The sequence below is a fragment of the Telmatherina bonti genome (genome assembly GCF_933228915.1).
Source record: "Telmatherina bonti genome assembly, chromosome: 22".
Classification (NCBI taxonomy): Eukaryota; Metazoa; Chordata; class Actinopteri; order Atheriniformes; family Telmatherinidae; genus Telmatherina; species Telmatherina bonti.
In genome coordinates, this window is record NC_136631.1 from 14,016,947 (window position 1) to 14,032,224 (window position 15,278).

The following is a 15,278-nucleotide window of genomic DNA, read 5'->3' on the forward strand; positions in this document are numbered from 1 at the left end:
GATTGTAGTTATTTTTTAGTTAATTTTTTTTTTTTTTAATATTGAAAATCTTACATACTCCACCTTTAAGATGTTGGTGTAACTGTTTTACTGATGGGATGTTAACAGAAGTACATGTTATTGAATTATATGTCATTTTTACTTCAAGTAACAGGTTTGAATGTGGTTTTTGTGGGTACTTTTTTTTGGTCTGAATTGCTTTTGTCAATGTCAACATCTCTATTCAAGATGTTCAATACATAAAAGGTTTGTTGTGCAAACTCACATAGCTCCAACTTCATATGACATTTACTACGTAGACCCAAGTGTTACGTTTCTATCCATTTTGTGCCTACCCCTACCAGGAGCAAAAAAATATGCAGTCCTTTATCCCAGGGACTGAAACCATTACATTTAAAAGTCAGGTGTTAGTAATGAAATTTCTGACCTATGTAAAAGGGGGCCACTGAATGCTTGTTATTGATCACACAATTTGAATATCATTGAAAAATCTTTATCAAGTTCGTTTAACCCCAACACCCCACCTTTTGCCATACTAAGGTGAAATAGAGTTTCAGAGCTTAACTAACACTGAATTTTTGTAATTTACAAAATTGTACACATATTATGGAGGAAACTTCACTGGGGTCACCGCAAATCCCCGTTTGGATGCACTCCTGCTGCATCCCTTCCTTCAATGGACGCCTAAAAGTCCCTGGAGCCGACTTAGGGAACCCCTTTATGAGCTTTCTCTCCCTTTGCAACTCCATGACTTCAGCCCCAGCCTCGGTTGAAGGGGGAGGAGCAGGCAGAGGCTCCGCTCTGCTCCCATGTTGATGTTTGTTGTTATGCGAGGGTGGCAGCACTGTGTGTGGACGGGGGGAACCGAGGACTAACGAGTGGCCTACCTGGACGCTGTATTGTGAAGGAGCTGCTACTTTTTTTTTTTTTTTTTTTTTTTAATATGAATGCGAGGCTGAACAGGGAAGGGTTTTCTACCATGACTCACCGATGAAAGCCAAGAAAGACTTGGCCGTATGGCTGGAAGGTCCTACTTGGCTCGTGTTGTGTGCGAAGACACGTCTTTCTGATCATCGGTCAGTCAGGATGCTGAAGTTCGCTTGAGAACCCCCTCTTGACGTGTGCTCTTTTTTCTGGATTTCCCCTTTTTTTAAACCAAGTTCGTCCTCGGCGACGAGGCTATTTCAAACTCATTTGTTCATCTTTAAACTTCTAAACATGGTTTGCTTTGCTTTGGCTCGAAACAAACCTGGATAACGACAGGAGCTGCGACGTGACAACACCCCTACAAGACACCAGCGTTACTTTGCTTCGGTAAGGCAGCGCTTCAACTCGCCTCAGCGGGCAGAGCAGGCAAACGCACGCCGGGATGTGACGCCTTGCTGCCCGCAGTGATACATGGTTGACAGCGCAGCCGAGGACTACCCCGAAACCTCCTTCTTAGGTCCACTTGAGTGGGAAATTTTAGAGTAAAATGACCAAAACGAGGCTTTTAGTTATGTGAATGAAAGAAGCGGACAGAGGGCTAACCTTTAAGTGTACAAGTTGCCCAGCGTGCAAACATAACTCACATTTTATCTCGCCAACTCGCTAGCTTTGTTAGCCCATTAGCACTTTTACTTTATATAGTTATATCGTGCTAGCCAGGTTGCTAGCTAACAAATGCGCTTCCAACTATAGTGTATGACGTGCTAGTTGGCTAACATTAAACGTGCTAACCTCGTAGTTACTCACACTTTTAGTTCGCAATTGTTGCTATACAGTACGTAAAAACAACTTAGACTTATATATTGTGAGTGTTAGCTGAAGTATTATCATTAACAGGAAGTGGTGCTGCACTTGAAAAACTTTTTTTCCCCCTGACTGCTAAAACTGGACCCCGTTTCTTCCACAGAGGCTCACCTGCCCCTGGATTTATTCAGCATCTGGGAACTGTAATCAACAATTAATGCATCTAGGGGAGTCCATGAGAGATTGCGAGTACAGTCAAATAAGCACTCGCAGCTCCACACCAATGGAGACCCCTTACAAGAAAAGGACCCCAAAGAAGAGGAAGTGGGAGGCCTTCCCAGGTCGGAATAAATTTTACTGTGATGGGAGGATTATGATGGCCAAGCAGACGGGGGTTTTCTACCTCACCCTTGTCCTCATTCTTGTGACCTGTGGACTTTTCTTCACCTTTGAGTAAGTATGATTGAGAGATTGATTAACCTCTATGTAAATGTGCTGTTAACTTGTTCAAAATGACTCTGTGGATCAGAGATTTCCTCTCAAAAACTCAGATCATTTGAAGAAGAGTGTGGATACAGATCACTTATGACACACACATGACTCTGAAGTGGATGTATTTTTGATTGATCTCATCAGAGACCGAGGGATTAGCAACCATACTAAAAGAAATATCCCTCTTGTAAATGTTGTGTATTTCAATGGTTGTTAGCTGAAGCAATTATGTGGTTCATGTGTAAAGGTATGGGCTTCCTGTGCTTCAACCCCTGGCAAAATACATGAGCCTGTCTCTCTTTGAGAACATTCATACACCAGATTTTTATCAAAAGATCAAGTACAGGAAAAATGGACTCATTCAGTCATGAGGGAAAAGAAACTGGGAATCACCTGGTGGTTTGGATCTAAAAACACATATTAACAGACACACATGTCAAAATATGTTAATTAGTTGGCATGTGAAAGACAAAGCGTGCATACCTTTAAGTTGATTGACAAGAAATACTGCTCCAACAAGTGAGCTGTCTGTTAAAACATTTAAAAAGGTTATTATGCTCTTTAATCAGGAAATTAAACATGAAAATTAGTAAAAGATGTTTGTTGTTCCAACATGTGTGTCCAAAATGTCTGACAAGTAAACAAATTAAAACAAAGAGATTGAAAGTGAATGGACAGAAATTGGTCAGTTTTTGACTAAACTGAAAGAAAAAAGTAGAAGAAAAGGTTATTTCTATTCAGAGAATATTATGCCATAAACAGAAGAAAACAAGTAACTGTGAAAAAGAAAAAGTCCCAGGCTATTGGGATAAAAAGGGATATTTAGTGATGAATTATGAATCTGCTTTGGGCAAAAAGATTGTACTGGAAATTTTCAGCTTAATGCAGGTCAGTGAAACGCACACGCAAAAGGAAAATAAGCCAATTTACCAGTTATTAAAGATATCATGATTATGTTAAGCAAAGGACCAAGTTAAATGGCAGAAATTTTACATCTGTGCATTAAGATTTTAAACACTTTTCTCCTTTTGTCAACAGAAGCCAGAGATATCAGCAGACCAGACTTGCTGGTCATGCAGAATATTTATGTGCAGTAGGTTAGTTTTAACTGAACTCACAATACTGAAGCTAGGCACACTTCATGATTTTATTGTCTTTTGCAGATAAACATCTCAATAAGAAGTTCAGGCAAACATTTCCTTTTTTTGTACTGGTTCAAACCATGTCTGTCTTAGTATCAGTATCTTAAAGCAACTGATCGAATAAGCTGAAATACACAAAGTGTATTCTACTCCTCATTCTGCCTTCATCTCCCACTTTATCCAAGATGGCCATAAATTGTCCATTGTAATTGAACTGCTTGATGCAGCATGTGGACACTGATCTGAGTGCTTACATCAGTACCAAAAAATATTGTACATGCTGTCTTTGGTCATTAGTCCATCGCTGTGTCATCTATTGTTCCAGAAACCCCCATCTATAACAGATAAGACTCCTGCTCTGTCAGGAGATTTGATGTTCCATTTGACAGTCTTTATCAGAGTAAAGTGCCTTACAGCTAGACAATGCTTAGGAGGCAAATTATATGCAGTGGTTGGTGTGTGCTGCACAGTATCTGAACTGTTAAGATAGTTCCTGCTTGCTGATGTACCCTCACATGCCACTTATTCAGGTACCATGTCAACCAAGAGGGTTAAACTCCAGGGGCCAAACTTTTAGGGACTAAGGACTAGAACTGCACAATTAATCAGATTTTGATCATGATCACGATTTTTGTGGCCATAATTAAACAAGCCTGATCGTCAACAATATTTACATTCAAAACGCGAGCTGTGCTGCAATCGTCTCTGATCACTCAGGTTCTCAACCAGTAGTCTGCCAACCACCAGGGGCGCTAATGCGTGGTTAAGGCTTCATTAAGCTGCCTAAATACCAAGTCCACACACCTTTTACCAACAGCCAGTTAAGTATCGTCTGATTGGGAGGACATTTGCGATGGGCGTGATTAACACAGAAAAGCATGAAGCGGTAAGATGCCGCTTCCACATTTTTTCTGTTGCAGGTAAAACAGATTGTTTTAATTAAACAGCTGATTGAGCTGGTAAAAAATACAAACATTTTTACATGTGGCATTAAAATACACGAACACAGCTTGTTGAGCGTTTTAGTTGGTGGCAATATTGTACTGATCTGCACTATATTTCAGTGTTTCACTGATATCTTGCCAGTCCTGGTGTATGGGGGTCTGTGTCACAGACCCCAGCTTTGCCACTAACTTAAAAAAGAAAAAAAAAAAGTCAAAACATAATAATAGGGTAAGAAAAAGGTAACTGCATGTCTGCACTACATTGTTTATTTTTTATGCATTGGTGCATTTAGGACACACAAAAGACTTGTTGCTGGTATGTTTTATGCTGGTGTTTTTTAGTTGGACAGTTAGTTACCCATTTAAGTGGTATATACCTCCGTCCAGAATTTTATTAGCTACTTCCTGGCTAGCCCTTATCAAGCTCATTTACAGCTTGTTCAATATATACACAGCAGAAGAAGAGCTTGAACTTTCTTGGAGTGCTTGTTTGTTGTAGCTGACTGAAATAATTTTTTTTTTTTTTTTTTAAATTTTCTTGTGGGCTAAAAGAATGCTTCAACTAAATTGTTGGATGGTCTTTTAGTTATCTTTATTTTGATTTTTTTTTTTTTAGGTTTAGATTGTACAATCTTTGGTCAGTATATTGTGTTTGTAATATCAATGTTTTGCATCAATCAAAACACAATGTGTTGCATGTGTTCACAGCATTACGTACAGAGCAAAGTTGTGAAACTACTGTCAAATTTTCAACTGGTTACATTCATGCCACAGCTGTTCCATGACATTTAATGGTATCATTATCCTCTCAATGTTGATGTTCAAGCCAGTTTTATTGATATAAATGCCTAAAAACTGCTTTAGGTGAGTACACTTTATCATTTTTCCTGTAAGTCTTATCCCATTACACTGCTATTTCTCTGTTTCGCATGCCTGTTGTGTGAAGTTCTTCAGAAACAACTCTACACATCCATTTTTAGTGACCTCTGGACCATTTTGTCTGTCAGTGCATTGTCACTTTAGTATAGATACAGACATAACACATGACCAAAGGGCTGCCTGTTTTAGCGAGGACGCTGCAGCCTCAAATATCCAACTCCCTTTAATATAAAGCAGTTGATAAAAATGGGGGGACTGACTTAGTGAAGCCTCTATTTGAGGCTGGATCTTCCTCAGCACCCACAAGTAGGATGCCAGATGCTTCCTGATGATACCTCAGCCCCCCCCCAGTAACTTCATTTCCTACACTGCGACCAGTCAATAGAGCTTGGCTCTGTGCACTGTCTTCTGTTTGTTGTGACTACAAGGGGACATTTTTTTCAGGAACACCATGCAACCACAAAGCCACTTTTCAACAAAGCATTGTCCGCCCTATCAAATGTCCATGCCTCCAGGGTGGTTAAGTCCTCCTGACTTTCCTCTCTGTCTCCCCCACCCTCCTCCCATCAGCTGAAAGGAGACATTTATTGGACAGGATGGTAGTCAGCAGACCTGCACATTGGCTTCTGTTGTCATTAACTGTAATGTGTTTCGATTAGTTGTGTTTTACTGACCTTATAGACTGGTTGTCAGCATAGTGCATTGCATCCTTGTTCAGTTTGAAGAAGCTTCTAATGTCTCTTACATAATACTCTAAATCAGACTGTGGCATTTTGAATCTGTTAAAACTTGTTCTGTAGTGGTGTCCAGGAAGGAAGAGCAGATGGTGAGTGTTTACACATGGAGATGTACAGTAAATTTAGCACAGATCTTGTAATATCTTCATGTTTCTTTTTGCTTGTTTTATTCATGTAGGTCTAAGATTTGCTCTGCCATGCACAATAAACCCTCTTAGTGACCAGCAGATTTTAGTCTGTTTATTATTCTGTTGGAGGCTCCCCCCAGACACCCATGTCAGTTGCTGTTGCACATGTTGTTTTCTCTCCCTTATGTCTCATAAAAGTTCACAGAGACAGATGTTTAAAGGAATGTTCCGAAGTGCAGTTTTGGGTTGAGAGAAAACAAAACACTTTTCTGTCAGAAAATTTCTGGTGTATAAAGCCTGAAACAGTCTCATTGTTCATGCTTTTTTTTAATATCATCATGATAGGCTTTGCCTAATCGTTATGTGATATAATAAGTACACCTTAATAAGCATAACAGCTTTTCAAAGGCAATGATGACTTCAGTGTGATTAAAAATTATTCCTTTTTTTCTTTATGCTTTCTTAGTAAATGTGACAGATACTATATAATTCAATTTTGTCCAAATCCCTCCAAAAATTATCCTTTGTTTTGTTGTGCAAGTTCCAAATGACATTTTGTGTGATTATGTGTGTTATTTCCTGGTAATTCTTTTGCTGAATTTCTTTAAATGTTGGTTTTTCAATCAAATTGAACTGCTGCATTTCTTGGGCTATATTCTGTGAGCCAAAGTGTGGCATTGGATACTGTTGTTTTTAACAAGTCACTTGTTTAAAAGCTTTGACATTAGCCAGTTTTTGTGAGGGACGTTAGATGTGGCTCTAATTCTAAGTTTGACTAATTGTGTAAAGTGGTGGAGGCAAAGTTATTTTTCAGATTACTTATAGTGGCACTTTAGCCATACCTTTTCCACTCCAAATCTGTCACATTGAAGCTTTCTGGTTAATGGGCTTTCCATTTTCATTTGGCTTAAAACGTTCCCACATCAGTGCTGGGGTTTTGATTTTGGTATATAAATTTCATTGTTGGATGGACTTGCACAACACAGAACAAGTTGAAATTTCATTGACTTTAAATTAATGGAGAATTGTTTTTAACTGTCCGTCTTTTGGCAACTGGGGCGCCTAACCTGTATTTTTCCACAGGCCACACAACACTTTTGCAAAATTGAAATTAAATTAAATAACTTAAATTAAACATTCTCCATCTGTGTTTTAACGAAATGTTTAGGGAGTCATGTTAGCTTTGGTCTGTAGCCGATTAGCTTCAACTAGCCACATTTAGTTTCTACTAAACGGCAAAATGAAGACACAGACATGTACAACAATGCTATGCAGTTCATCAGATACTCACTGCCCTTGTTTTGAATAAAGCTGCCTGAAATATGTCAAAAAGTACATCACATTTTGTTGCAATTGCTCAACAGGCAAAGAGCTAATATACCAGTTTACTAATACTGAGGCGAGTGGTTATGCATCCACACTGTTCTTTAAACAGACTCCAACGAGTGAATTTTATGCCACGGTCAGCTCGTATCTTTCCTCTGAAGCGATCTCTTTCCTGCTTTCTCTTTCTGGCCACCTCAGACACCATTTTCACCTTCTTACTTCTTTCAGCCATGAAAAAACTTTGTTTGAAGAGGAGGGAAAAAGTAGCACAAAGCAGAGCCCTCTGTGTTAATAGAGGTGGAACCATCGAGCAAAGAGCTCCAGATCACAAAGACGGATCCGCTTCTGCAAAGTTACAATGTCTGTTTTCTGAAAAAAGCTGCTCCCTGGAATCACCAACAATTATCAAGCACTGTATTTTGACCCCAGAAATCATACATTATTACTCACATCAGGCTTATGTTTGGATCACAGTCTATACAATATCCCTTTAACCTAGGGGTTACTGGGATTTTAACTTGAAAATATTTTAGTGCTAAACTGAATATTTGGATATCTGTCAGTTTGTGATATATAAAAGTCATTTGCATGTGACAGTACATGCAAATGAGGTGGTTAGGGCATCTGGTCAGGATGCCTCCTGGACGCCTCCCTGGTGGGGTGTTCTGGGGACGTCCCTGCAGGAAGAGACCCTGGGGAAGACCCAGGACACGCTGGAGGGATTGTATCTCTTGGCTGGCCTGGGAACGTCTTGGGACCCCCTCTGCAGAGTTGGCAAATGTGGTTGGGGAGAGGGAAGTCTGGGCTTCCCTGCTTAGGCTGCTGCCCCATGACCCGACCCCAGATAAAGCGGTAGAAAATGGACGGATGTAACAGTACAGTCCAAGCTCAGTCTGTGAACTGACATGACAGAAGATGTATGGCAAAACTGTATATAGATCACTATTGTCAGTTTGTATAGCTAATTATAGCTAGCTTGGTTTGATAGCAGAGGAGAGAGCTGTACAATTTTTACTGTTAACTCAGGCATGTTATTCCAAGCTCAGACTTCTGGCTGAAGAGACAAATGAGAAGAGAACCCTGCATTTATCAAGTCTAAGTGCAGCCATATTGTTGATGTTGAGGCCTTGAGGTAGTTTGACCATGAAGAGTCCTTCTTGTGGTAACTAGCTATTGCATCTGACCTAGTCAAAGGCTTGCTTTGGCAGACAGGGATAATGATGACAGGCCCAGTTGGACATGGACAGTGGTGAAATCTGAGCCAATAGGCTAAGGACGGTCCTCTCCAGCATACACCAGTTGTTGCCGAATAGGTGGGTGAGATTTTTCTGCATATCTGCAGGTCCAGCAAAGAATTTTTGCAGTTTAATGTCAGAAGTGAGTGCTGACTGTCAAAAAAAATCTGGAAAATTCATAATGGTAACTGTAGTTGCTGCAGTTGCTTAAAATTCACTTTTATTGGTTTATCAATACTGTAAGGTTATAGATTTAAGGTTATTGCTGCAGCCTTTACTCACATGTCTGAGAGCAAGCCCATAGTATTCATTTTCTAAATGTGCTGAACCCAAATGGTGTTGTAACATGATAAAGCTTATCGGGCCTGCTATGGTTCAAGACTGTAAACATTACCTGGTAATGAACAGGCCATTGCCAATTCATGATATTTTTCCATTTACAACTCTTCATTTTCTAAACTGGCTTAATCTAATTCAAGGTTGTGGGGGAAAGACAAATGAACTGGCTGCCAGCCTTTTATTATAGCAGAGAGCCCCACACTGCCAGCGTTTAGGAGTGTTTTGGCTCATCTTTCAGGACACACAGAATATTGAGTTCTGCGACTACAGATATGGAGGCCAATTTGGCCTTGTGCGTGCAATGGGGTGTCTTTGAGGTGTGCACTCGGAGCACATTCATAAGGCATTTGGTGGACGTTCTCAGTGTGTATTTTGAGGATGCACTTGACCAAATCAGCGTTCCATATATAGAACAAGCAAAAGCAAAAACTACATCTTTGTTGTATTTGGCAGTGCACAACTTAACGTAATTTACATGGTTTTTCACCCTGGGAGAAATTTGGAGGACCAGGACAGAGCACAGGGGAAGAAAATATCTTTTTCACAGGGACCCAAGTTGATGCTTCAAACCAGGAATCTTCTTGCTGTGAGGGAATACTGCTAACCATTTTATGCTATTTCTTAATCTTAATTCTTATCAGTGTTTAAAGTTGTAATATGAAAGCATATTGGTAGGTAATAAATGACTGGTTTCAGATAAAACCAGTGATCTATGATCAATATTGGTCAATCATGCACTTTCCAGTTTATAATCATTTTATGTGGTTCCAGTTGTAGCAAAAGTTTACCCTTCTCAATCACTTTGATTAAGCTGGAAAGCAGAGTAGGGCGTTCCAGCTAAACAAAACAGTTTAACTTGCAATCTGATTGTCTGGGCAAAAAGTCCATTTCTGACCTAGTCCAGCTCCATCAGAAATGTTAATAATTTATTGAAAATAAATTTTCTATATATTAACTGAGAACACACACAGCTGGCCTACTAATATTTGCACATACCTTAACTTTCTGTCCCACCCATGTTTGTCTTGTCAGTGGCTGAATTTTTTTTTTTTTTTTTTTTAAACTATTTTTCATAGGACAGGAACTGTGCTTTTTGACATTTTGATGGCTTGTTAGATGTTTTAATGCAGCTTATGCAGTATGTGTGTGTATGTATGTATGTATATACTGCATATTTTTATCGAAGGTATGCAGCCTTTTCTGTACGTGGAAAAGTTATCTTTGAAATATGCAATGCAACTGCATCTGTGAGCTCTTTTTGCCAGAATCCTTTCTCATCAGACAGGATTCGCCGTGGAAATAATTCCTCTGATGTTATTTGTCTATTAACAGGAGTTGATGGCTGAAGCTGCCTTGTGCTTCTTGTAAATAGTGGCATTTTTCACTGCAGTTTTGTGTGCAGCTAAATTCCAGCACTAAGTGATGGCTCATTTAACTGTATATCTGTTGGTGACGGACATCCTCTGATTCTAGTTACATTCTTGAATCCCAGAACATCAGCGCTTTCTGACGAAACCAGCCCGCAGTTACACCACTTTGTCCATCAAAAAACAAGAGGACTTCAGTATACTAAATTAAATATACAAATTTGTGTTTTTAGCATGGAAGTTGATGCTTGATTCGTCACTATATTTAGATGACAGAGAGAATTGTAATGTGTCGGCTCAGTTGAATGCAGGTTTTTTCTCCCACTTGGTTGCCAGTTTACTAAGGTGTAGAAATAAGTTGTTCTTTTGTCTTTTATATAAACAACCTTTATATGAATTCTTCAATAAGTTATTACTTGTTCAGATTCTGTGAAAAAAAAAAACCTGAATTATAGCATTGTACCTTTTTAGAAATGAAGTCGTCATTGCTAGCTGCTGTGTTTACTTTTGCTTTGGGTGTGTACTCGTTTGCGTGTGTGTACCTCTGGGAGATGGGAATGGAGAGGGCTCAGTCCGCTGCAAAGTATGGAAGCCCAAGGACAGCGTTTGCTGTAAATATTAAAGATGGCCAAAAAAAAAAAAAATCCAGATTTTGGTAAAAGTAAATCGGCATTAACAAAAAAATTCAAATTAAATGATTAAATCTATTAATTCCCCTGCCCTGCTTGAAACCTCATAAAACAAAACTCATTTAATGAATACCCCACACTCTGTCACTGTATGACACAGTAGTTCTAAAGAGCCTTTAGCAAGTATAAAATGAAATGGTGGCTATTTTTGTCTTGTACATTGTTAGTTCTGAGAAACACTCCAGAAGATTTGTAGATGTTTGCTGCATGCCGAATCAAAACAATAAAACCAGCTTTTGGAGTGTGGTAAGGCAAATGTTGCGAAACAGTCTTTGTCCACATAATTCGAAGAGTCACACCCATGTTAGACATGGTTTAGTAAAGCAAGAAAGAATTCCTCTTGAGCCAACTGAGTACAGTGTAAATCTAGATTTACTCTTGCTGGCTTAAACTCAGTTAAATAGTGGAAAAGGAGGGTTTTTCAAAGATTGAGCAAAACAACCTATTGTTCTATATAATTATTTGACAAAAAATAACCCAAAATGCAGAAGTAGTAGGTAGAAAACTAAGTACACTAATTGACTCAGAGCTACGTAGAACAACCTTTTTCCTTTTACATGGCTGTATAGTACTTTGGCTGTACTCAGTATTTTTTTTTTTTTTTTACACTACTCACAAAAAGTTAGGGATATTTTGCTTTCAGGTGAAATTTATGGAAAATGCAATATGTTCATGCTACAGTGATATAATATCATAAAAGTAAGACATTTAAGTAGAAGGATGCACTACTGATTTCCTCATCTCAAAAAATTCATTCAACACAAAAGGTAACAACAATGGTAGTTACACCACAACAAAAAATTTGAACGTCTCAATATCTCGTCATGTGCCCTTGAGCATCAATTACAGCTTGACAACGACGTCTCATGCTGTTCACAAGGCAACTTATTGCCTGCTGAGGCATGGCATCCCACTCTTCTTGAAGGGCAGCCCTCAGGTCATTGAGGTTCTGGGGTGCAGGGTCTCGAGCCTCTACACGACGGCTCAGCTGATCCCACAGGTTTTCAATGGGATTCAGGTCTGGAGAGAGTGCAGGCCATTCCATTTGAGGTACACCAGTCTCCAACAGCCGTTCCCTGATGATGCGGCCTCGATGAGCAGGAGCATTGTCGTCCATGAAGATGAAATTAGGCCTGTGCTGTTCATGTAGGGGCACAATCACTGGATTAATGATGTTATTCAGGTAGTATGGGCTTGTCACTGTACCATTCACAAAGTGTAGGGCAGTTCTGTACCAAGTGGACACCCCTGCCCACACTGTAACACCGCCACCACCAAAAGCTGGCCTGGTGACAACAGTGGCTGATGCATAGCGCTCTCCCTGACGTCTCCAACATCGTTGCCGGCCATCATTTCTGCTCAGTGTGAATCGACTTTCATCAGAGAACAGCACTGAGGCCCACTGGTTCCTCGTCCAGCGTAAATGCTCCTTGGCCCATGCAAGACGATGATGCCTGTGCCTGGTGGTGTGGTCAGGTACCCGTGCAGGTCGTCTAGCACGCAGACCACGCTGATGTAAACGGTTTCGAATGGTCTGACGTGACACTTGGGTGCCTCTCACCTCTCTTAAACGTGCCTGGAGTTGAGTGGCATTCATCATCCGGTTTCTCAGGGCAGTGTTCACAATGTAGCGGTCATCAGCACGGGATGTGGCCAAAGGACGTCCACTTCTAGGCCTTTCTGTGACTCTTCCAGTCTCTCCATATCTCTGTTGCAACCTGCTGATGACACTCTGTGACACTCCAAGCTCAGTGGCCACTTCTGTCTGAGAACGTCCTGTTTGAAGCATCGCAATGGCAAGGGACTGTTGTTCCATTGTTAGGTGTCGTCTTGGTCTCATGATGTCAAAATGTGAACAGCATGATGAGGACAACTGTTTAAACACCAGCTCTAATTGAACCAGGACATTTATTGGTCAATTCAAGGATCACACACCTGCCGTGATTTTTGCCGTTAAGCTCCTTGTTAGAGAACAGCAACTTGTGCAAAATTTATTGAAACATGTAACAGCTGGACATGTGCATTTAAAAGCTTAGAGAAGATCACATTAAATTCACCTGTACAGGTTTGAATGCATTTTAGGCTTGTTGTGAAATTTCACCCAAAAGCTGAATATCCCTAACTTTTTGTGAATAGTGTATACTAAGAGCCCCCTTTTCAGATAGTTAATAAGAACAACGTACTCTGATCATTGAAGAGGGGACTAGATTTTATGATTTGGGCTATTAATTGAAACAAAATCAAAACAAAGATTCAGGTCCAGTCATTGACAAAATCTTGCTCATGTCAATTTAAGTGATTTCTTTTGAATATATTAAAGAATATTTATTGAATAAACATATAGTTAAAGTGTGTAATCAATATCTCTTATGAATGTATTTGCAAGAGAGACTTTCTGTTAGCTACAAGGACTAAAAATGAAGCTAGAAGATAAAATAATACTAAAGTAATTGCTAGCTATTCCAATTAAGGTAACATGTTAATTACAATACTGATCTGAGGTGATACAGCTCAGCCTTACTATATTTTTGTATGAAAGTTTCAAACTTCACTGCATCTGTCTGACACCTCAGCTTCTTGTAATGGAAGTTTTGTCCAACTTTTTTTTCTTCTTATGTTTTCTCTTGTGATTCCTTTTTCCGGTCGGCTCAAAGCCTTTAATCAACCATCCCCCCTTTTGTTTGTCACAGCTTTTTTTCTACATCCATTTCCAGTAATTGGGGTAAATGAGTGCATAGTACAAGTTGAAAGGTTATGCTTTCAGATTTGGAGGTTTTTCAAAAGAATGAGAAAACCATGTTGCACTATGCACTGTTGATAAATGCCTGAAATGTGGCACTTATTATTACATGAAGCGTAATAAGTGCCTAAAAGTGTAACTGTTTGAAAAACAATGGCAATTGTTTTATTGACAAATGACTTGAAAGGTGAAACTATTAAAGCCTTTTTCTATTTACCTAGATAAGTAACACAACTGTATATTGAAAGATCTAGTAAACCAAGTACTTAAAATACAGTTCTAATCCAGCATTAGGGCATTTTAAATGTACTAACATACTTGGTACCATATAAACCCTTTTATGTATGAATCAATAAAAAACAAAGCAGCATTTTTTTAAATACAATATTTTACCTCCACAGACATATTCAATTATACTTCTGTTGTTTATAAAATAATATTTAATCATAATTAATTATGTAAATCTTGTATAAAATATAGCGGCATTGTTCTCTTTTCCTATTTATCGCAAAGGCAAACTTGCAAAATTACATTATGTTCAATTATGTCATATATTTATTTATTCTCCAGTGAGTGGAAACATATTGGATGACTTACTAACATCCACTGAAGTGATTTATTTACAAAAATACTATCCTCATTCATGATTATACAAGAAAACAAATCTTGTAAATAGGTGTCCACTATATGGCCACTATGCATGAAAGGGTTAATATTGATAATACCACTAATAATCGAATCGGAGAAAAAAACTGCAGGTCCACATGATGTCTATGATTCTCTGTGTTTGATTATTACATTTTTCTGCATACACAATATTGATGTATCATGTAGTTGAAGAACAATGTAAGGGTGTATTTCAGGCGATGCTGAAAGGACAACTAGTAAATAGGACTGATTTACCCAAAGTCTTGTTTGGTTGCATCAAGCAAAGCTGAAAGTCCACCAAGCCTCACTCCCAGCTGACTTTTGAAAAACTGATTGGCATTGTAATTAGAAGACTTAATGGGAAATGTGATAACACTAATCTGGATTGGCTTATTGTTGCGATTAGTCCTCCGTTTTAAGAGGGAAATGAGTGTAACAGCCTCCAGAGACCACTCTGATGTGGAAGTATTACGTTACTTTATTGTGGACATGGTGAACATGGGCCACAAGAGAGTGACTGCTAGATACTCATTTCCAATTACATTTTAATCTCTGGGGTCATTAAAATAGGGTTTTTTTTTTTGTTTGTTTGTTGTTGTTATGGATGTTTTATTAACTGAGTGTAATAACACCGACTCCCAAATCGCTAAAGAAAATAAGCTTCTTTTATTGTTTCATTAAGCCGTGGATGCACCGCACCATCTTTCATGAAAAGAATAGAGATTATGCTGGACATCAAACATTAATGCTTGCTACATTAGTTTATCTTCAATCAGAAGTTGATTTAGAGTACAATTCATGGCTGCAATGAAGCATATTCTCTGGGTTGTATATAGAGTAACATGGTAAGGATCAGCAGACACAGAAAGTTGATAAATCAA

General features: G+C 39.0%; 1 protein-coding gene across 3 annotated transcripts in view; it reads left to right on the plus strand.

Annotated features, from left to right (window-relative positions):
- The first annotated feature begins 1,047 nt into the window (after window positions 1-1,047).
- The window catches only part of LOC306772482 (palmitoyltransferase ZDHHC14-like), a 53,827-nt gene continuing 39,596 nt past the window's right edge, over window positions 1,048-15,278 (plus strand). For 2 of the 3 annotated variants that reach the window (XM_079261970.1, XM_079261972.1), the window contains exons 1-2: window positions 1,048-1,314; window positions 1,895-2,184. In XM_079261970.1, the coding sequence (XP_079118096.1) occupies window positions 1,949-2,184 (236 nt within the window). In that variant the 5' untranslated portion in view covers window positions 1,048-1,314; window positions 1,895-1,948. Of the gene's footprint in view, window positions 1,315-1,880; window positions 2,185-15,278 lie in introns of those variants that run through there. The other variant, XM_079261971.1, reaches the window with a different exon arrangement.